Source organism: Hemicordylus capensis, chromosome 16, assembly GCF_027244095.1.
Source record: "Hemicordylus capensis ecotype Gifberg chromosome 16, rHemCap1.1.pri, whole genome shotgun sequence".
NCBI lineage: Eukaryota > Metazoa > Chordata > Lepidosauria > Squamata > Cordylidae > Hemicordylus > Hemicordylus capensis.
In genome coordinates this window covers 12025422-12048009 of record NC_069672.1, presented here as the reverse complement: position 1 = coordinate 12048009, position 22588 = coordinate 12025422, and the positions used below count along the sequence as shown (strand labels likewise).

At 50.4% G+C, this 22588-nt stretch overlaps 1 protein-coding gene and 1 long non-coding RNA gene across 2 annotated transcripts in view; one reads left to right on the top strand and one right to left on the bottom strand.

Annotated features, from left to right (window-relative positions):
- Positions 1–14666, top strand: part of LOC128338702 (uncharacterized) — a 72881-nt gene extending 58215 nt beyond the window's left edge. Inside the window, exon 3 of the long non-coding RNA XR_008312677.1 lies at positions 14479–14666. This is a non-coding gene — a long non-coding RNA (uncharacterized LOC128338702). The remainder of the gene's footprint in view (positions 1–14478) is intronic.
- The window catches only part of ACAP3 (ArfGAP with coiled-coil, ankyrin repeat and PH domains 3), a 113567-nt gene that overhangs the window by 60362 nt on the left and 30617 nt on the right, over positions 1–22588 (bottom strand). The window contains exons 2-5 of the mRNA XM_053281464.1: positions 14611–14668; positions 10750–10869; positions 7702–7755; positions 1200–1258 (exon numbers count right to left, since the gene is read on the bottom strand). Coding sequence (XP_053137439.1) covers positions 1200–1258; positions 7702–7755; positions 10750–10869; positions 14611–14668 — 291 coding nt within the window. The remainder of the gene's footprint in view (positions 1–1199; positions 1259–7701; positions 7756–10749; positions 10870–14610; positions 14669–22588) is intronic.

The window sequence follows — 22588 nt, the reverse complement described above, 5'->3', positions numbered from 1 at the left end:
AGCTTCGGCTGGCTCACTGACCTATATTCTCTGGCTTCGGATATCTGTTCCGTACCTGCCTCTTTTTAAGCAGATGAGGAATTCGAAGGAGGTGCGTACCTGCCAGGCTTTCGCAGATCAAAATAGGGGCACCTCATCTGCGAAGCCCTTGGCTTAACCCTTACGCCTGCACCCCAAGCTGAGAATAAGCCTTAACACACATGACTGCTGGGGGTTCCATCCATCAACCCACCTTTTCCACAGCCAGACAATTCGGAGGATACTCACCGGCGGCCATCACCTAGGAGGAAGGTGTGAACGTGCCGTGTTTTGTCAAACATTGCCAGTTTTGATTTCTTTTTGTTGTTTAAACACACAATTGTGGTAGCGTAGATGTTCTTGACAAAATTCACACAAACCTTCCACCCTGTTAAAAATCCCTATTCAGCACTTTTGTTTCTATAGGCATTTGCTGCTTTCTCCTTTCTGAATTGATCACATGGGCAATCCCTAACCAATCAGGGTTCCTAGAGTGAGACCCTAGCCAATTAGGGTTCTCAGAGTAAAACCTTAGCCAATCAGGGATCCCAGAGTGGAACACTAGCCAATCAGGGATCAGAGTGAAACCTTAGCCAATCAGGGATCCCAGAGTGGAATCCTAGCCAATCAGGGATTTCAGAGTGAAACCTTAGTCAATCAGGGATCTCAGAGTGGAACCCTAGCCAATCAGGGATCCCAGAGGGAATGGGTTGACATCACAACGTTTGTACCAATGGTGTTGTGTGTAAAATCAAATTTATTGACATCACTGGAGGCAAGTGAGGGCAGTTTAACTGGATACGTGTACAAAAGAAAGGTTGAATTGCCCAAAGCATCTGTGAAAAATGCTGAGAAGCTTCAGCCACAATTGGGCTCACTGTTAGCGCATGTGCACATGCTCGCACATTTTCTGATGTCAGTTAGTTTTAAATCCTGCTCAGATTGAATCAGGAAGGCCCCATTCTGAATGCACATGTGTACACACAGCCTTGATACTGCTGCCAGAACAAAACTCATTCTGCACACAGATGAAAAAAATGAGAGAGAACACTGCCTGAGCTTATTCAAATATCCTAGCTAACCTTACACTGAGCATTGTCTACGTAGTAATATATAAAGGTTTCATTGCTGTGTTTCTACATGAATCACAACACCCCAAGAAGTAACCCTCAGATACTCACTCCTTCACAAAATTGTGCAGCTGTTGCCGGACAGACCTCTGAGCTTGGTCGAAAAGGATCTAAGACAGAAGAGAGAGGAGGAGGAAGAAGGACATGAAAATATGTGAACCGCCCAGGGACTTTTTTTTTTGGTATGGAGTGGTATATACATGTACTAAATGAACAAATAAACATGAAAACACCACTATCTTCTCAAAGAACGCAACAACTACCAGAGTCGCATCAGATGTCTATCTAGCTTGCCATTCTGTCTCCTTTCAACCATCAGCTGGTGGAACTCCCCACCACTAGAAGTTCCCCAGGAGGGTACAGTGAGGGCCATAGCTTTGGAGGGTGAGGCCGTAACTTAGTGGAAGCGCACCTGCTTTGTACGCAGAAGGCCCCAAGTTGAATCCCTGGCAGCATCTCCAGGTAGGGCTGGGAGAGACTCCTGCCTGAAACCTGGAGAAGCTGCTGCCAGCCAGCGTAGACAATACAGAGCTAGATCACTATAAAGCAGCTTCCTGTGTTCCACTTCAAAAAAAACAGGAACATATGACGCTGCCTTTGACTGACCCATTGGATGCTTCCTGGGGGGTTGCCCTGGCCCCTCAACCCTCGATTTCAGGGCGGCAGTGTTGACGAACCAGGTGTGGAGCTGGCTTGGGGAGAGTTCCTCTCCAAGCTGACTTCCAAAAAGGATTATCGGTAAAATATTGGGTCAATGCTGACCTACTACTGATAGCATTGGGGAGGCCCTATTGGCCTCCCCGTTTTGAGGGGGGTGTTTTGCATATCAGTATCGGATTGGCATCGATCTGTATTTCTGGCAGAGCACATGCCTAATACATACACAGATACAATGCGGACGTATCTAATGTATCGGATCTTGGATCGTAGTATGCTTGATTCAAATGCAGACTTGAATTCCTCACAGTTGCCAGTAGAGGGTGCCGTAATCTCATGTTTCAATCTCTACCGATGCCATATAAACATATGAATAGGCCTTCCTCTGGTCATTGGTTCTTCTAGCCTGGGGGCCATCTGCTTTACCTGGGAAATGCTTGTACTCCATTTCTACTGAATTCTAGTCTTGTGACAATTTAGGAACATCCGAAGCTGCCATATACTGAGTCAGGCCGTTGGTCTAGTTAGCTCAGTATCGTCTACACAGACCGGCAGCGGCTTCTGCAAGGTCTCTGGCAGGAATCTCTCTCAGCCCTATCTTGGAGATGTTGCCAGGGAGGGAACTTGGAATCGAGATGTTCTTCCCGGAGTGGCCCCAGCCCCTCAGGGGAATATCTTACAGTTCTCACATGTGGTCTCCCATTCAAGTGCAAACCAGGATAGACCCTGCTTAGCAAAGGGGACCATTCATGCTTGCGACCACAAGACCAGCTCGTTTGCATGGTCCAGACCAGTTCTGCTGCCCAGTTGACTGGATTTTATGAAATATGGCGTATACATTGATTCTATACATTTGTTTGTTTAAAATATATGCAATGCATCATTGCACCAACCATTCGGATAGGAACTCCGTGAAATGCCTGAAAAAATACATATGGAAACACGGATTTCTGTGCAAATTTGACGGGGGGTGGCGGGGATGGAAAAGGAAATCTGAAGATTTTTGGCAGAAGATGATGGAATGGAATTCAGAAGGGCAAGATTTGGATGGAACAAAAATGGAGAGATCTGTCCACCTTTAGGAGCTACACTGCCTGAGCTGGATATGGTTATTCTGAACAACTTTGGCCGAGAATTCCTTGTTGGACTCCAACTCCCATCATCCCTGGCTCCTAGCCACTGCAACTGGGGTGATGGGACTTGTAGTCTTACAACAGCTGGAAAGCCAAAGTTCTGCACCCCTACTTTATTCCATATTCCTAAGCGGTCGAAGATCTAAACAGTGCCAAGGCCGTGCTATAAATCTGTGGCATGAAATTGGCAACGCTGGCATGGGAAGATGGGAGCTCCTCTCTGCGAAATGTCGGTGCCTTGATAGTTTGACGGATCACTGAATGTGAAGTGGGTGGAAACTTCTAGACAAGAAGGAGCCAAATCCGCATCATTCCGGATCTCTGAACATTGGCCGACTCGTCTCCCGATCCGAGGAGGGAAGACGATGTTCAGATCAACACAGTGTTGACGACGTAAAAACAATCCTTAGAGAGCTCAACTCTTGCCTCGTATTCTTCAATATTGAACTGACTGGACGCCAAGATCATCTGGAGAGGATTTACGGAGAGCTCCTCCATTTAATTTTTCAAAACAAATTAAACTGGGGTGGTTGTTGTTTTTTTAAAGAGCTCGGCTTTGTGTATTTTTGTGTTTCAGGGTTTTTTTTGGTTTTTTAAAGTCTGATTTCAAACGGCACTGTCGTTTTCTTGGCTTCCAAGTCCTGCTTGGAAGGGGATTGTGTCAAATCAAAGTTTCCAGAGCATCTGTCTCTGCATCCCACCCTATCCCAGCCCCGCCCCCAAGTCACCCAGATTCCAGGATGTGACTCAACGCTGGTTGCTTTGGATGGGGGTATTCCTACGGGATGGAGTGAAGGGGGCTCACCCCTTCAGCTCCTTGGCTAGCCCAAACCTCAGCGGCAAACTCAACCACCATCCAGAGTGCCAGAATTCAAGGCACGCCTTCTTCTGCGGCGTACACATCTTGGAGAAAGGAAGCGTCACTGCTTGTTGCACTGGAGACGATGCACAAAGACCGCTGAGCGGCTAGGATCATCGGAGGCGGCCTTCTACTGAGTCAGACCCTTGGTCCGTCAAGCTCAGTATTGTCCACACTGACCGGCAGCAGCTCTCCAAGGTTTCTGGCAGGAGTCTCTCCCAGTCCTATTTGGAGACGTTGTCCAGGATTGAACCTTCTACGTGGCAAACAGATGCTCTACCACTGAGCGAATCGCCACTTGCCCTAAAAAGTCAGACTCTGTGGCTTTAAGAGCCTGGAGGATTCTTCCCTAATGACCCACCTGGGGATAAGCCCCAGGGCAGGATTAATCCCTGTCACCTGCTAAGCTGAAGGGATGCTTGCAGAAGAGAGGAAATCTCTTCGGAGTGGGACAGCCGGCCGGCGGCAAGATTTTGAAGCCTGGCTAGAAGGTTCCCCTCTGAGGAGTTCCGGGCACTTTCCTAACTACCCCCGTAAGTTAGGGCTAGGGGGCGGGGTTAGTGAATCGATGAGGGGAGCACCCAATCCTGAGTCAGACCCTGGGTCCCAGAGGTGCAGGCCGAGGGGAATCTGAAGGAGCAACTTGCTTCAAATTGGGGAGGGAAGGCACTTTTGCGGGAAGGCGCGGGTTCGGGTTGGTGGGGGGATGTGGGTAAAATGAGAGGGGGGTGTCTCCGCAAATTCTTAGGGGGAGATTTGCACTCGGGCGTGGTCCATCTAGTTCAGCAGTGTCTACCCAGACTGGCAGCGGCTCTCCAAGGTTTCAGGCGGGGGGGTCTCTCCCAGCCCTGTCCGGAGATGCTGCCAACGAGCTCACCTAGCCAACTGCATGCAAAGCAGATGCTCTTCCCCTGAGCTCCATCCCTAATATATTTTGGGGCATCGGTACCACCCCTGGGAGCCACCGAATGGCCCACCGGGAAATGACTGGACTAGCAAGCCGGAGGTTGCCGGTTCGAATCCCCGCTGGTGTGTTTCCCAGACTATGGGCAACACTTATATCGGGCAGTAGTGATATTGGAAGATGCTGAAAGGTGTCCTTTCATACTGTGCGGGAGAAGGCAATGGTCAACCCTTCCTGTATCCTACCAAAGACAACCACAGGGCTCTGTGGGCACCATGAGTCAACACCAACCCGACGGCACACATGACCTTTCCCATCCCTGGGGATGAGTGCTCATAGTGATTTCTGGCAATGGTTCCCCCTCTAGGGATGGAAAAGAGGTGATCGCATTTTGGCCCTGATGGCTTTCTGTGTGTCCTCGATCCCCACCCCCAAACCATGAGGGTAAAATTGCAGTCCTTTTTGCACTGAGGAAAAGATCCAGGTCATAACAAACACACTGTTGCTCGCTCTCCGTGGAGTCATCTTTGGAGGACACTCCTGCCAATCTCGTTTCCACTCCTCTGAAAACATGGATCAAATCACGTAATACTTTGGGGGATTTTCAAACTTCGAAAGCAGCGCTTCCCAACCTGGGTTCCTCCAGATGTGGCTGAGTGACAGCTCCCAGTGCCCAACTCCCAGAATCCCATTGTTGTTCAGCAACATCTGGAGGAACCCGGGTCGGGAACTAAAACACCACTGCAGACGTGACCACTACAGGTCCAGCGGACAGGAGAACCAATGTATGAGAACACACAGCAAGCCGAAAGTCTTGTAATGTGATCTCCTCTTTCCCATCTCTCCACCAGTGTCCCCTCTAACAGAGATTCCCAGATGTCGTGGACTACAACTCCCAGAACACCCCGCGTCAAACACCTTTGCTTGGGGATTCTTGGAGTCGTTGTCAGCCACATCGGGGGACCCCTGTTAGAGAGAACACTGGTGGAGACCAGATGGTCCCCACCCCCCCAGCTGTCTCATTTCCTCTTTGCCGGGGATGGGATTCAGCTCGTATCGGAATGGCTCGCCCGGCCGTGGAGGGAAACGGCTCTACCGGGCGGGGCCAGGGCCTTTTGCAGCAACGGCAACCCAACTTGGAGTCGGCTGCTTAGGGAGGGGACGTGCAGTTCTGGCAGGAGGGTTAATGGCCCCTAGGAAGCCGCCGTGATGGGCAGGGCTGACGTAATCTCTAATGCGGCTGCATTGCTTCATTACCCTCGGCGCAGCGGCCTGTCACGATAAGGACTATTGATCCGTAACTGACAGAAGCCTTCCGCTACTTTTGCTGGGAGCTATTCCTGTGGCGCCCCCGTAGCTAGCTGTTAGGGGGGATTGGCTTCTGAAATCCCAGTGATGGGAGCGGCTCTCATCCAGTGACAGAGGCCCTGCTTTGCAGGCAGAAGGTTCCCGGTTCAATCCCTGGCAGCATCTCCGGGCAGGGCAGGGAAAAGGCCCTTCTCCGTAGGGAATTCTGGGAGAGCTGCTGCCAGTCAGTGCAGACAGTGCTGCACTGGTCGGAGCAATGAACTGACTCAGTTGGCAGCTTCGTAGTTTCTTCAGACACATCAGTCGCTTAGTGGCAGAGCCCCTGCTTGGCAGGCAGAAGGTCATTCCCTGGCAGCATCTCCAGGTACGGCTGGGAAAGACCCCTGCTTGAAACCTTAGAAAGCCGCTGCCAGTCAGAGCAGACAATACTGAGCAAGGTGGACCAAGGGTCTGATTCAGTATAAGGCAGTTTTCTACATAAAGCAGAGTGTCATTTTGAGTTCACGGCCTTAGGTCAGTGGCAGAGAATCTGCTTGGCATGCAGAAAATCTCCGTCTCTGGTAGCAGCTCCAGGTAGGGCTGAGAAAGGCCCCTTGAGAGCTGCTGCCAGTCAGTGGTGACATGACTGAACTAGATGAAGCAATGGTCTGCTCAACGCCTTGGAGAATTTCCACCATTTTCATCTTTGCTGACCCTCCTGAATGTGTTAAAAGTTGGCTCCTTTATTCCGGGATGAATAAAGGAGTTTGGCTAAAGCAACGGTTCATGACATGGGGTCCCTCGAAGTTATTGGGCTACAAATCCCATCATGGCTGGGCAGGATAGTATAGTAGGAATGTGAGCGGAACCGTACACTGTTCGAACCGGTTCGGAGGCCCATAAAGTGCCCCCGAACCGGTTCCATGCACATCCCTATTGTATTCAACACAATACAGGAACTTCTGATCTTAAGAACCGGCCACCCACAACCAAATTACAAGTAAAGTAAAGAAAAGTAAATAAAAAATTTGTTATTAATAATAGTCGTAATAATAATAATAATAAGTTGTTAAGCCGCAACTTCATGCCTCCTGCAGATGTTAGACTACAGCTCCCATAATCCCTAACGGCCACTGCAGCTGGGGATTATAGGAGTGGTAGTCCAAACACCAAGAAACCGACACATAAGGATCCGATACACAGACCTGAAATCACGCACAACAGATCCGGTGGCTAATAATGCACCTGAACACACACCCCATGCAGAATAATATGAAAACCAGAATTCTAGTCATTTATCAATGGTAATCATGAATAGATACGAATACGATAAATACGTACATACCTATTAATATCGATCTTTATAGAGATATACAGAGCTAAAAATAGACATCTCATTCTATACTGGACGAAGTGGCAGGACAAAACACCATCCGATGTAGATTTAGAGCAAGGCTTTAGACCCCAAGGGGATTGTTGGATTACGATTCCCATTGGCCCAAGAGTTGGGGATGATGGGAGTTGTAGTCCAACATCTGCAAGACAGCCAGCACTGCGCCGTCCTGATTGAGCCCCAAAGGATTGGTCTGGTCAACAAGGCCATTTTGATTTCCCTCCGATCTGTTGACGGCTGTGTGTGTCTGTGCACTGGCAACCGACACTCAACGCAGCAGCCGCCGGCACACACAGAGATGCGTGGCAGAAGTGACTCACCATGTGGTAGTTCACCATCTCCTGCAGGCTGTCGCCGAACTTGTCCAGGCATTCCTGCGGAAGGAGGAGAGACACAGGGGTGAGGGAGGGAGGTGCTTTTGTTTCCGTCTGACACCGGTACCCTGCCGCCTTCTTGCCAAAGCCTGAAGCCGGCAGCTGAGGGCAGACCGGTAAAATGGACAGGCAGAGCCGGGACTGGTAGAAGCCGTGAAACGCAGCCTGTAAAAATGATGCTGAGGGCCGGGAGCTTAGATTGCTTTTAAAAGGGAACTGGACAAGTGGGTGAAGGAGGAGAATATTGGGGAGGGGTCGTAGCTCCGTGATAGAGCATCTGCTTCGCATGCAGAAGGGTCCCCGGTTCAATCCCTGGCAGCATCTCCAGGTAGGGCTGGGAAAGACTCTTGCCCGGAACCTTGGAGAGCTGCTGCCAGTCAGTGTAGGTAATACTGAACTAGATGGGCCAAGCACCTGCTTCAGTAGGCAGTGTCAGGAGCATACGTAGCTCAGTGGTAGTGTGTCTGCTTTGCATGCCAAGGGCCCCAGGATCAATCCTGACAGCCTCTAGGGTTGAGAAAGACCCGTGCCTGAAAGCCTAGAGAGCCACTGCCAGTCAGTGTAGGAGACAATGCTAAGCCAGCAACCGTCTGAAACCCTGGGGCGTTGCTGCCAGTCAGTGTGCGCAACATGGAGCTAGATGGCTCCCGGGTCTGACTCAGTTTGGCAGCTACAGTTTGGCAGTTTTGTGGCTGGGGAGGACGGAATTTGTAGTCCAACCACACTGGAGGGCTACATTTGCCCACTCAGTTTCCCCTAGAGCACCCACGCATTACTCAGTGGTAGAGTCCCTACTTGGCATGGGGAAGGACCCATATTCCGTCCTTGGCAGCATCTCCAGGAACGGAACTGCGCCATTGTGAATCCCTGCAGGAAGACTGCTAGAAGACCCATCAGCAGGTGGGCACCGCACCTAGCAAAGGACCTAGCAGTCTTGTGCATGGAAGAAGCATTAAAATCCATGCGGATGTGCCAAAAGCCACCTCCCTGAACTTGGGCGCGGGGTGGGGGGATCCCAGACCTTTTGATCACCGCCCCAAAGGTATTCCCTTCCTCCTCCTCCTCCTGCTCCTCCCTCTCGCTCTTCCCCGCACGGCTCTGTCTCCGGCTTCCCTCCCCAAATCACGGGTGAGTGTTGACCTACTTCGGATGCCTCGTCTCTGCTTTCTGGCTTTTCAGAAACGACGCAATTCCTCAAGGCATCCAACTCCTCCGATATTTTTAGCTAGTGAGGGAGCCTGCTTTGTGTGGGGCTTGTCAAGAACCGCCGGAGACAGACGTGCATGTGTTCCTTTATTAGCATGTGGCAGAAAACTCTGAGCTGCTGCCAGATATCCTCCATGCACGGTGATTTTGCACAGATTTGCACGTCCAATTCAAAACCTTCATTTGCACATTTCTGGGCCCACTTGGAAGGATATAAATAGGCTCTTGGCGAGGAGAGCAAGGCTTGTGGTAGCAAGCATGGATTGCCCCCTTTGCTAAGCAGGGTCTGCCTTGGTTTGCATTAGGAGGGGAGCCTGCATGTGAGTGCAGTCTGCTGTAAGATATTCCCCTTAGGGGATGGGGCCGTTGCTCAATGGTAGAGCATCTGCTTTGCATGCAGAAGGTCGCACGTTCAATCCCTGGCAGCATCTCCAGATAGGGCTGAGAAAGACCCCTGCCTGAAACCTTGGAGAGCTGCTGCCAGTCAGTGTAGACAACACTGAGCTATATGGACCAATGACTTGACTCAATTTGGCAGCTTCCTATGTTCTGAGAGGACACAGTCTCAGAAAATTCTCCATTGAAGAAAACCAAAGATTTTATTTGAATTATCTGATATTTCTTCTTAAGAGACATTCTGATATGCTCTTTTGACATTCACCTTGGAGATACTTTGATTCTAAACCTAGGTAGCTACTAAACCTAGGTAGCAAATAAGAATATTAAATTTGGGAGGGGTCATAGCTTTCTGACAGGCCATCTGCTTTGCATGCAGAAGGGCCCAGGTTCAATCCCTGGCAGCATCTCTAGGTAGGGTTGGAAAAGACCCCTGACTGAATGTCTGGAGAGCTGCTGCCAGTCAGTGCAGACAATGCTGAGCTAGATGGATCAAGGGTCTGACTCAGTTTGGCAGCTTCATATGTTCCAGAGCATCCTAGATTGCTGTCAGAGGTCCCAAGTTCAATCCTTGCTATCTCTAGTAATATGGCCAGGAAAAACTCTTGTCTGAAACCGTAGAGAGATGCTGTCAGTCAGAGTGGCTTGGATAGTCAGTTATTGCTTATAGGAATGTGCACATTGATTCAAATTTGAATTCAAATTTGAATCAATTTGACTCGAATCTGGGTGATTTGAGTGATTCAAATTTGAATCTGGTTTTTGAAAATTCGAATTCAATTCTAGAGCTGTTGGGTACCCTTAAAAAACCATTCAGGCCCCATGATTGGTTAAAAAAGGCACCACAACAGGGCTGAATCAATTCAAATTCAATTTGAATTCAAAATGAATTTTTGGACCAGATTCTAATTTGATTTGAATTCAAAACGAATTTTCAGAATTTGATTCAAATTTGAAACAAATAGAAAGATTCATGTTCTGCACATCTCCAATTGCTTGGCTTAACCTGCTTTTTGCATGGAAGTTGCGAGGATAAAATGTACTGGGATGGAAAGATTAGAATACACTCCTCTCAGGGGCCTGACTGCAGATCACACAGGGCTGCAGGCACTGCCCCAAAGAGGAGGAGAGCTGGTCTTGTGGTCCTGCAACCTTGGAGAAGTTGCTGCCAGTCTGTGAAGACAATACTGAGCTAGGTAGATGAGTGGTCTGACTCGGTATATTGCAGCTTCCTCTGTTCCTAGATGCTCAAAGGTACTCTGGTTTTTATTTCGACTTCTCGCTGCCAGGGTTTGGCATCCCTCTCAAGGAGGCTGCAGGAAGCAAGCCGAGAGATTCAAACAGCTTGATCTTGCAAATGATATCAGGGGAGAAACAGAGCCATCCACTCACCGAGATCATTTCGTCCTTCTTACATTGCTGAGAGAGGTCCCGCACCCCACATACAAACTGCTTATTGGTGATGATGTACGCCTTCCCAGCGTCTATCATGTTGCTGCATAGCTTCACCAGCTGGGAAGGAAAGGAGACAGGAGTGAGAGGGGATTCCAAAGAAAGAGCCTTTTCATTTATTATTATTATTATTATTATTATTATTATTATTATTATTATTATTTTATTAATTCAATTTTGATTATTATCATCATTATTGTCATTACTATTATCCTTAACAAGCAGAGACCCCTGGGGAACGTGTGTAGCCTGTGCCTAAGTGTGGTGGAAGTTTTAGCACCTTTCCCCCTCGGAAGCAGAAGGGGTTGTCTTGAGGGAGTATTCTTCGAGCTGAGATATTTCCCAGTCTCGATTTCCCCCCAAACCCTCCTTCTTCCCCACCTCACCATTAGCTCCACTCACCTGGTTGTCTGTTAACTGCCCTCTGAATCTGCGAACATTCTGCTCCACTGAGTTAAACTGGGGCATTTTTGGTGTGTGTGTGTGTGTGTGTGTGTGTGTGTGTGTGTGTGTGTGTGTGTGAGAGAGAGAGAGAGAGAGAGAGAGAGAGAGAGAGAGAGAGAGAGAGAGAGAGAGAGAGAGAGTTGTGACTGTATTGAGTGATAAATTTCCCAGTATAAGGCAGTGACCTGAGTTCAGAAGGGGAAACTGTTTGATCAAATGCTCCGCGTAGCCATGGAAAATTCTCTTTCAAATTTCTCTTGGGGGAAATGTCCCATCCCTAAGTGCTTAGAAGATTCAGAAGCTCCCAGGAAGGGGCTATCACACTGTGGTAGAGTCCATGCAGAAGGCCCCCAGCTTCAAAACTGGACTCTCACAAATGAAGAAACATCTCCAAGGAGGAGAGCTGGTCTTGTGGTAGCAAGCATGACTTCTCCCCCTTTGCTAAGCAGGGTCTGTCCTGGTTTGGATTTGAATGGGAGACTCGATGTGAGCACTATAAGATATTCCCTTGAAGGAATAGGGCTGCTCTGGGAAGAGCATCTCGGTTCCAAGTTCCCTCCCTGGCAGCATCTCCAAGGTAGGGCCGAGAGAGACTCCTGCCCGCAGCCTTGGAGAAGCCGCTGCCAGTCTGGGTAAACAACACTGAGCTAGATGGGCCAAGGGTCTGACTCAGAAGGCAGCTACAAATGTTCATCAGGCACACCCATAGCTCAGTGGTAGAAGGCCGCTTCCTATGTTCACTCGGACAGCCAATGTCTGTTTTCTGACAGAGGGAAAAGAGGGGAAAGGGTTTGGGGCAACACCCAAGGCCAGCGGGTGAACGAAAGGCAGATTCGGCTGCAGAATAATATCCGCGCCCGCTTCCTGCTTCTCCCGTTCTCTGCCTTCCCGGCATCTGGCCCGGCGAGGCTGGATGCTGGCAAGCCTCTTCGCACTCTTCCATCCGATTCCAGGGAACAAAAGTTGAACAGATGCCGCTCCCGGTCACATCTGGCAGGCAGATGGACACCAGCGGGGTCTGGAGCGAGCTCTGGAAGGGAAAGGCAGCCCGGGCTGCGACGTGGCAGCTTTCGGAGCTCAGCTTTCGTCCTCAGACACAGCGGCCAGAACTGTACGCTGTGCAAAGCACGCCTTGGGAGGAGGAGGAGGAGGAGGAGAAGAAGGGTGGGAAATTCTTGCAGCGTCTTGAAAAGAATGCAGGAAATCCATCTCCGAAACCGGAAAATTAGGGTCCCTAAGGAGAGCCTGACCATGGGGTACACCCAGGAAAGACATGGCAGCTAAACGTGACCCTGGGCAATTAAGGAAGCCAGGGACGTGTCACTGGAAGCTGCTGCATCCAGCGCTGCTGCCAGTCAGAGCAGACAACACTGGCTCACTTGCACCAAGGGTCTGACTCAGCTGGAAGCAGCATTCTGTGTTTCCTAGCAGAGGATTTATGCCTCAGATTCAGTGTTTCCTCTAACAGGGATTTCCAGATGTTGTTGACAACTCCCATAGCCCCCAAGTGAAAGCCATTGCAGCTGGGGATTCTGGGAGCTGTAGTCAACGACATCTGGGAATCCCTGTTAGAGGGAAGGCTGCTCAGATTGCAGTCCTAGGCACACTCACTTGAGAGTAAACCCCCTGGAGTGAGGCTTACTTCTGAGTAAAGAAGAAGCGGGTTACATTGGACGTGCCACATTAGCGAAGGGCTGGGTCCGGAGCTTAGTGGTCGAGCATCTGCTTTGCATGCAGAAGGTCCCGGGTTCAAATCTTGGCAACTCCAGATAGGGTTGGGAAAGACGCCGGCCTGAAATTTTTGAGAGCTGCTGCCAGTCAGTGTAGGCAGTACTGAGCTAGATGGACCAAGGGTCTGACACAGTAGGCAGTGGCTTCCTGTGTTCAGAGGGCGAAAGGACATGTCACATTTAAACACAGGTCTCCACTTCCCTTTCATTCTCAGTATAGTAAATTCTCAGCATTTCCCAATATGTCTAGACAGTAAACAAAAAGCAGAACTATTTATAGTATGGACGAATAACAAACACCTGGAATTTTTTTTTTGTTTTTAAACGTGTGGCCTTCCGGTTTATAAACTTCCAGGCCCAAAACCACAACTTACGAAGGGAAAGTTACATTGTAGCAGCAAGAGAGCCACAAAAGGAGGTAACTAAAAAAAGATTACTGGAAACTGTGAAATGCAATAGCTAAAGTCTTCCATGAGGATTTTTACTTCTTCTGAAGAAGAAGTGTCAGAATGGTAGCAAGTGTAGATCAGCCCAAAACTGCAGTTGTTATTATTATTTTTTTAGTTATATCTATTTCTGAAAGAGCTGGAAAAGTTATGATCCTTATGAGCAAATAACCCAGAAGGAGCCAGCGTGGCGTAGTGGTTAGAGTGCTGGACTAGGACCGGGGAGACCCGAGTTCAAGTCCCCCTTCAGCCATGAAACTAGCTGGGTGACTCTGGGCCAGTCACTTCTCTCTCCGCCTAGCCTGCTTCACAGGGTTGTTGTGAAAGAGAAACTCAAGTCTGTAGTACACCGCTCTGGGCTCCGTGGAGGAAGAGTGGGATATAAAATGTAAATAATAATAATTATTATTATTATTAATAACCCGAGCACCTGCAGGGCAGTGAGAGGGGCTGGCAGCAGGATTGAGGTGACCTGTAGATACATTGGTGTTTGAAAGAAAGAAAGAAAGAAAGAAAGAAAATCTGAAGGGGAAAAAAATTCTAAGGGGGCTAAAACTGTACCTATGTTAGGCGATGGGACAGAATGTTTGTGGGTGCAGTTAGCAGACAAGCAGGTGGGCGGAGCTAACGGAACTCTGCGGTAAGTGGGCTCGGGAAGAAAGATTGGGAAAATTTCTCAGCCAGAAGGCTACTCCCTCAGAACAGCCACAACCCTTTCTGTTTCTGAGGGGGAAAGGTGCCTAGGACTTTTGCCATGTTCAGGAACAGGCTCAGGTAACACACGCACACCAGGGATAGATTGCAACATTTGAGAGGCAGCATGGTGCAGTGGTTAGAGTGCTGGACTTGGATGGGGAGTCATTCCTCCATCAGCCTAACCTACCTCACAGGGTTGTTGTGAGGATAATCATAGCCATGTATACCGCTTTGGGCTATGCGGAGGAAGAGCAGGATAGAAATGTAAAATAAAATAAATAATAATAATTAGAGCATTTGGTTTCAGGTCCGCCCTTGTGCATGGCAACATTCATTGATTCTTGTCCTTTCAGGCATGCCCCATGGTAGAACAGCTGCACCAGCCCGGGCCTCACGGGAGGACAGCCTACCGCTTTACGGGTAGAAACCGGCACCTCTTCAGACCCCTCTGCCTCCACATCGCCCTCTGAGTGTTTCTGGCTTACCTTATCAAGCTTGGCTTCAATTTCCACGACATCGGTTTCGACTTCATCTATGGTCGCCCTGCAAGAAAGGGGACGGAGATGGTGAGTTGCTTGCTTGAAAGCTCACGTCACAAGGAGCTAGTCAGGACTTCAGCCCTACAGGAGGGTGTGGACTAAAAGCTAAGGAAGAGGGTGAGGGACAAGCCTACCCATGTGTGGTGTGTGTGTGGTGGTGGGGGGAGAGGTGTTATTTGGTGCCATGCTTTGGGTACAGACATATCGTGGACTGGGAACAGAACTGAATTGATTGGTTCGAACTGTTTGGATTGGTTCCTGAATCGGTTTCTGAATCAAAAATTCTACGGTCATTGGGGGGTTCAATCCCCACTCCAAGACTCCAAGGGAGGAGAGCTGGTCTGGTGGTAGCACGCATGAACAGAAGCCAATCCTTTGCTAAGCAGGGTCCACCCTGGTTTGCATTTGGATGGGAGACTACATGGGTGAGCAGCTGTACGAGATTCCTCTTAGGAGATGGGGCCGCTCTGGGAAGAGCACCTGCCTGCTTGCATGCAGAAGGTCTCAAACTCCCTCCTTGGCAGCATCTCCAGATAGGCTGAGAGAGAGCTGTGTGGGGAAGCTGCTGCCAGTCAGTGTAGAATATACCACGCTCAATGACCAAGGTTCTGACTTGGTAGAAGGCAGCTGCCTGTGTTCCTGTCTCCAGCGCAGGGTGGCTCCTTTCTTCTTCGTGGGCTGTTCTCCCCACTGCTGCCTTGGCCAGCCCCCCACGAACCTCGGAGCCCACCCACGGCAGAGGGCCCGTTGCCAATGGCACTCTTAAAGCTGACACGCCGGCCCTGCCAGGTGGCCTCCCAGATCCTGGCAGTTGCAGCTGAATCGCTGCACTCCTGACTGTCTTGCCCAGACCCCCGCAGAATGCTTCCCGGACCTGCTTTCTTTCCGCTCTGAAGGCATTCCCCCGAACGACAGGCCTGTAACGTTCCCAGCGAGTTCCCGCCTCTCACCCTCACTCCCCAGACCCCTGGCATTCCCGCCATCATCCCCGGGGCCTCTCAGTTAATCCACCACTGAGCTCTGCCATTCCTCATTTAAAAAGGCACTCTGGTTAGAGCAGGTTTGCAGAACTTTGGCTACAAGTGTTGGACTACAACTCCCATCATCCCTGTTGGCCACAGTGACCAGGGATGATGGGCATCATAGTCCAACAACAACGGGTGGGGTGGACGTTGTGCAGCCCTGGGTAGAGAGAAGATCTTTCGCTGAAGGCCTTGGAGATTGTGGCTGCTACCCTGGTCCCCTGAGGCAATTCTGTCTGTGGGCCTTTGAGTCTGACCACTCAAACTTCTAAGACATCTCCTTTATTCTATCCATATTTCCCATTCACATATTCCTAGCAGACTTGCCATCAACCCACCCCCTCCCCCAAAAAATTTGAAATATGGGTCAAGTTTCAGGGTGTCAGGCCAACAAAATCCATTGCAGGACACCCCAAGATCTAGACAAGTAATACTGGCAGCTGTAGCAATAAATTTTATGGACTTATTTAAGGAATTCTGCTCCACCTAAATCCACCCCCTGCCCCGAGGCAGCTTACAATTAAAAACAGCAATCAATTCAACAACCAGTTGAAACAGACGGTTCAAAGTACAAAAAAGCAATGAATAGCACAGACAAGGGAAATCACAAAACGGGGGGGGGGGGGGAGCAATTAAATTTGATCAAATGCAAGGTGAAATACAAACATTTTAAGTAAACGCCGGGATGCAGTCGGGGAAGAGCTAGGAGAAATTCATGAGGTAGGGAGTTCCACAGACTACGTGCTGCAACTGATAAGGCCCAGTCTCATGTCACCACTGAGCGGACGTCTGCTGGCAGCAGAACGCAAAGCGGGGTCTCTGATACGAGCAAACCCGGAGGGCTGATTCATAAGCGGAGCAGGGATCCTTCGAGTTCAGATCCCTGAGCTGTGAATCAGAAAAGAAGGCAATTCTACCCTCACGCATAGAAATATAAGAAGTCCTCACTCATGGAAAAGCATTTTCCTGGAACACGCAACAAAGAAGCGGTACCTTACGCAGGAGAATGTGTCCCCCATCCGATACGGCTACGATGTTTCCAACATTGGTTCTTTGTAATCCAAAGGAGGCATGTCCCTAAATATACCTCTAATTTTTCTTAAGAAGGATAGACACAGAGAGAGGAAAGGAGCTACCTCATCTAGGCATGGAAACTGTACTCATTTGGAAGCCGCAATCTGCCTCGGAGAAGTCAGTCCAACGACTCCCGTGCGGATGAATCAGACACCTTAACCATACGAGCTCCGCTCCGAAGTTGACGTCAGCATCAGCTATGAGATGGAGCCACGTGAATCGGTGTGAGCTTTCCTCCCTTCCTTGCATGTTTTGGATTGTTTAAAACTTTTGTAACCTTCAAAAGCTGTCAGGTGAGATTGCATCATTACATAACTTTGCAAGCATTTCAGCAATGTGCAATCGTGGCGAATGATAGTAGGAACCAAAGTGTCCCAGGCACAGCCGCCTGGAGGGAAGCATTTCTGCGAAACACCAGCTGGGTGCTTGAAACCAAAGGCAACCGCCATTTTGAGATCCGTTGCTTTGGGCGACTCTCGTCTCCAATGGCATCATTTTGTAAAGTCAGTAGCAGGCAACGCAACCGCAATTTCTAGAATCCCCACAGGACCAAAACTGCTATTTGGCTTACACACATTTGCCCCAGAAGAGCGTACTGTTGGTGTAACGGATCATGGCCTTCCTCCTGGATCAAACGAATGGTCAGAAACACACGGTGCACACTCTAGAATTTCGCTGGTGGATGACCAAAACAAAGTTTGGCTGACCGCGACTTAGACCCTATCTCTGTTGATAGCTTATAGTAGGGGTGTGCACAAAAACAGGTCTGCCCGGTTTGGTTCAATTCTGAACCGGACTCGAGCAGAACTGGGCATGTGTGGCTTTGCCCCTGCCCATCCCCAGAACAGACCACCTGGCACGGCTCAAATTTGATACGGTTCGGGGGTTCTAATGTCTATATATATACACACACTCACCGCCTCGGGGGGCGGGCACAGCCACAGCCACGGGAGGGGGTCCTCTGGTGGTTCCCCCTCCCCACGCCGGCCTTCCCCCAGTCTCAAAATGGCCCAATTCGGACCATTTTCAGCCCATTCTTGGATGTTTTGCGCTGACCAGAGTGCACAAGCACAGCGGCCTCCAAAATGGTCACCATCAGTGCAGAGAGGCCTAGAAAGGGCCAAAAATGACCTGAACCAGGCCATTTTGAGACCGGCGGTGGGCCATTTTGAGACTGGCGGTGGGAGGGGGAACCGCCAGAGAAACCCCCTCACAGCCACAGCAGTGCCCCCACCACCGGAGGCAGCGAGTATTTTTGGTTTGTTTTCTTTTTTTTAAAAATTGATGTTAGAACCCACAAATCGGCCCCGAACCGGCCCCGAACCGGCCAGGCTGGTTCGGCTCGACCTCGAGCCAAACCGAGCCTGGTCCAGCTCGAGGGCGAACCCTCGAGCCAGAGCAGTTGGTGACAAACTGGCTCAAGGTTGAGCCGGTTCACACATCCCTACCTTATCAGCTCTTACGGACATCTCAAGATGTCATTTTTTGGACCTATTGAGTTCTAAGGAAGTAAGGACTCTGGATGAAGTAGGGAGTCTACACGGAAATATAGGAAGCTGCCAACTGAGTTGGCCCTTGGCCCATCGAACTCAGTATTGTCTGCGCTGACCGGCAGGCGATCGCCGTGGTTTCAGGCAGGAGTCTTTCCCCGCCCTCCCTGGAGATGCTGCCAGGAATCGAACCCAGGGCCATCTACATGCCGAACAGGTGCTCTCCCACTGAGCTACGGCCCTATCCCCGTCCTGGCCGCACACCAGAACAAATGGACTTCCTGGCAGAGAAGCCAAGCATCAAAACAGAGGAAACGCTCTGTGTTATTAATCACCGCTCTGGATTATATGCGGAAGACGCCGAGATCTGGTTTCATTCAACAGTCGTGGATTGAAAAACTCAAATTCCACAGCCGCCTTTCGTGGTCTAGGTGCATGCAGCTGGTCTCCGCTGGTTCCCACAACCCGAAGAGAAGAATCCGCTAATATATAGAGGAACTTGACTGACTCCATCTGCTGGGTGTTTCAGCCCCTCAGACATGACATATTCCCCCCACCCCACCCTGCCATCCCGTTTCCAGGTCCAGCGTCTACCAGAACACCCTGGAGCGGTTGATTTCTTTAGAGAGAGACAGAAAGAGAGCATCACAGCCACTGTGTCGGAGTCGGCTGCAATTTCATTTAGTCAAACATTTGACAGCTAGCCAAATAGCTCTAAGAAGCTCACAAGGAGGGCACGAAAGCTGGCTTTCCTCTCTTACTTATTCTCAGATCTCATCCTCAAGAGATTTGCTCGGGAGAATCTCTCGGAGAAACTGTCCAGTTCATTTTCAGCCCAGGTGCTAACTTTTTAAAATGTGTTTTGGCAGTCGGTTATGATGCTTTGAGTCCCTTTCCATGCGAGATAATATCAAATTTGTTTGCTTGCAATGAACGTACGCAGCTGGTGCCTACTGAGTCCAGCCACCGGACCGTGGAACTCAGTGTTGTCTGCTCTAACTGGCAGCAAACCCCCCCCCCAGGGTTTCAGATGAGGGTATTTCCCAGCTCCAGCTGGAGATGTTGGGAATTGAAACTGGGCCCTTCTGAAGGCAAACCTACAGTGCCTCCCCATTAAAATAATACGATGACTAGATAACTTGGACAAAAGTTAGGTTTACAGAAGCACACTGCCTGAGACATGGGCCAGGCTACTATAATCCCACTGATGAAGGGAAAGCACTCTGTATATGTTCAGATGCAGCAACACTTTCTTGTCTCATGCCTGCCACCAAATCCTGCCATGGCACCTTGCTGATGATTATCTATTAATATAATAACCAGGTACCTCGGAACACGTGTGAGCACCACACCACTGAGTAACCCCTGGTCACCTGGGATTTACTGGCTGAAGGGCTTACAGGCCAGAGGCTGTAACTTCCATCACAAAGAAAAATCACTCTGCACATGCTCAGGCCAGAGGCTATAATTTCCACTGCAAAGAAACACTCTGCACATGCTCAGACCAGAGCACCTTCCATCGCAAAGAAAAATCACTCTGCACATGCTCAGGCCAGAGGCTGTAATTCCCATCGCAAAGAAAAATCACTCCGCACATGCTCAGGCCAGAGGCTGTAATTCCCATCAGAAAGAAAAATCACTCTGCATGTGCTCTTGGACCCGGCACCTCTCATTTTAAAAAATTAAAACCTGGGTGTTTTTTTTAAAGTCCAGGCAGTTGGTCTTTTAGAAAGGAAGCGTGAATCACACTCCGGCCATCTTCTCCGGCCCGCTGGCAACAGAGAGCCACAAATGCTGGCCACAGCAGACCCATCCCTTTTGAAAGGGCCCCCAAGAGAGCAAGGAGGCTCTTCCGTCATGCCCTGGGCAACTGTGGGCCTGTAAAGTTGGGGGACGGGCAGCCCCAGGAGAATGGAAGCGTTTCTCTTGGGCAGAATCCTCCTTGCTATTTTTATTTTCCCAGCTCTGGCATCTTCTCTCTGCCCGGCCAGCTTCCGCACGGTTTCATTGAGAGCTGCAGATGCAGAGGGAGAGGGAGAGAGGGAGAGGCGAATCTGAACAACAAACCGGGTGTGTGTGTTTGTGTGATATATATATATATATATATATATATATATATATATATATATATATATATATATATTGCCCCATGCTAATTGCAGAGCTCGGGTCATGTGGGAGGCGTAGCAATTAGCAGAGCCTGCCAAGTCTCCCTGCCACAGCCGGCTGTGAGCATCTGTGGGGCGTGGCCCACTTCTCCTGGCTTCCGGGGAAAGGGTAGGTTTTTTGTTTTTTTTTTAAACCCCGCCGACATCTCAACATGCCAAAATCCCGCTCTGACATTCTCTGGGCCTGGGTGTTGCTTTCTAGGGGGTAAACTGAGGGGGAACACTAACTGAGAAAGTGGGGTTTTTTCCCCACGAGGAAAGGGCTGCAGCAAAGTGGCAGAGCCCCTGATTAAACCCCTGGCCGCATCTCCGGGAGAGCCGCTGCTGCCAGTCAGTGTAGACAATGCTGAGTGGGACGGAACAAGGGTCTGACTCAGTCAGCAGCGTCATATGTTTATCAGGTGCCTCCACAGCTCAGGGGAAGAGCATCTGCTTTGCATGCAGAAGGCCCCAGGTCCACTCCCTGGCAGCATCTCCAGGTAGGGCTGGGAGAGACTCCTGCCTGAAGCCTTGAAGAGCTGCTGCCAGTCAGTGTGGGCAATACTGAGCAAGACGGACCAATAGTCTGACTCAGTAGATGGCAGCTTTCTATGTTCCTCACTGAGGCAGTGATGGACATGGGCAAAGCCTAGCACCGGAGATTCACAGCTTCACACAGATTCCGACCCTTGGAGCCCAGCACCTCTGGGCATGTGCAGAGCTTTTCCTGGGGATGCGTGGAACGGGGTGGTGGAGCTCTCGCGCTGCAACGCTCACACACAAGAGTTCCCTTTCGAATCTCTGAGGTGTGCCACGGCTCATACGACCGCATGCTTACGGCGGCGTGGCGCATGTCCAGAACGCAAGCTCAGATGTAGCACAGCGCATTTGCACTAATGCAACGACGTTCTTCCACCAGTCAGTTGTCGGTTAGTGAGGGCATTAGCCAGTGACTTAGCAGAGACAAAGATCAGAAATATAGGCTTGAAGCCTCTGTAGTTCCATCCCAGACACGCTGGGTGGACCCTTTTCTTCCCTCCGGGAGGGAAGTGTTTTCTTTGAGGCCGCCTTCTTCGGCGGCAAGATCAGGCCGTCAGGCCCTCGCAAAGCAAGGAGGCAGCGGGCCTCTCTCCCTCCCCGGCTTCCGCGTTCCCTTCCCATGGGATCGCATGCGACGGACGCATTTGCGCTCGATAAATCGGCTACGATCCTCGCGATCCCGGCCCGACGCCAGCGAGCCAGGAACGAGCTTCAGCAGAGCCGGACGAGATGGGCTTTGACAGGAAGCTTCTAGGAACCGCAGGGTCGGCCTCGCCGCCTGTCCTCTCCCCGTTTCCCAAACAGCAGGCAGCAGCGCTGGAGACAGAGAGGATGGCGAAGGAGAAAAGGTCAAGCCGCATCGACAACCGGGGCGGTGCGCCTACAGCGCAAAGGGAAATTAAATCCTGCGCCGGTCGGCTCTACGCTCACAGGCAGGCTGCGTTCTGTCCGTGGCCCAGGGCTAGCCCAACCCTTCGGCGACTGGACACAAACGGCATTAGCCGGTGAATTTGGGGGAGATGGGGGTGTCCTGTCAGCCCGCCCACTCTGCTGCATGGAGACGCTCTAGCCACTTTAGCAGTGGAGTGGAGACACTCTAGCCCACTTCTATGGACTGTGCTCTCCTCCTCACCGCCTCTTCCCTTTCCCCTCCTCCATTCGAAATTTGCGTCCTCCCAACATGGCCGTGTGGGTGCTCCCGTCTTGGCAGAACATCCGCCAAGCTTAGCGGGGTATGGATCGCCCCTTTGCTAAGCAGGGTCTGCCTTGGTTTACATTTGGATAGGAGACTTCTTGTGAGTGCTGCAAGACCGTCCCCTTAGGGCATGAGCTGAGTGGCAGAGCACCTGCTTGGCAGGCAGACGGTCCCCGGTTCCCTCCCTGGCAGCATCTCCCGGTAGGGCTGGGAGAGACGCCTGCCTGGAACCTTGGAGAGTCGCTGCCAGTCAGTGTAGACGAGACTGAGCAAGATGGACCAATGGTCTGACTCAGTATATGGCAGCTTCCTCTGTCCCTGATCGATATGGAATATAAATATCCGTATTCGAAGCAGTATATAAACATTCAAAGACGCCTCTGAATGATGTCGGTGACTATGGAGAAGCTATTATACACATCAGCGGCATTGACTCAACCCCCGGACACCCGACGA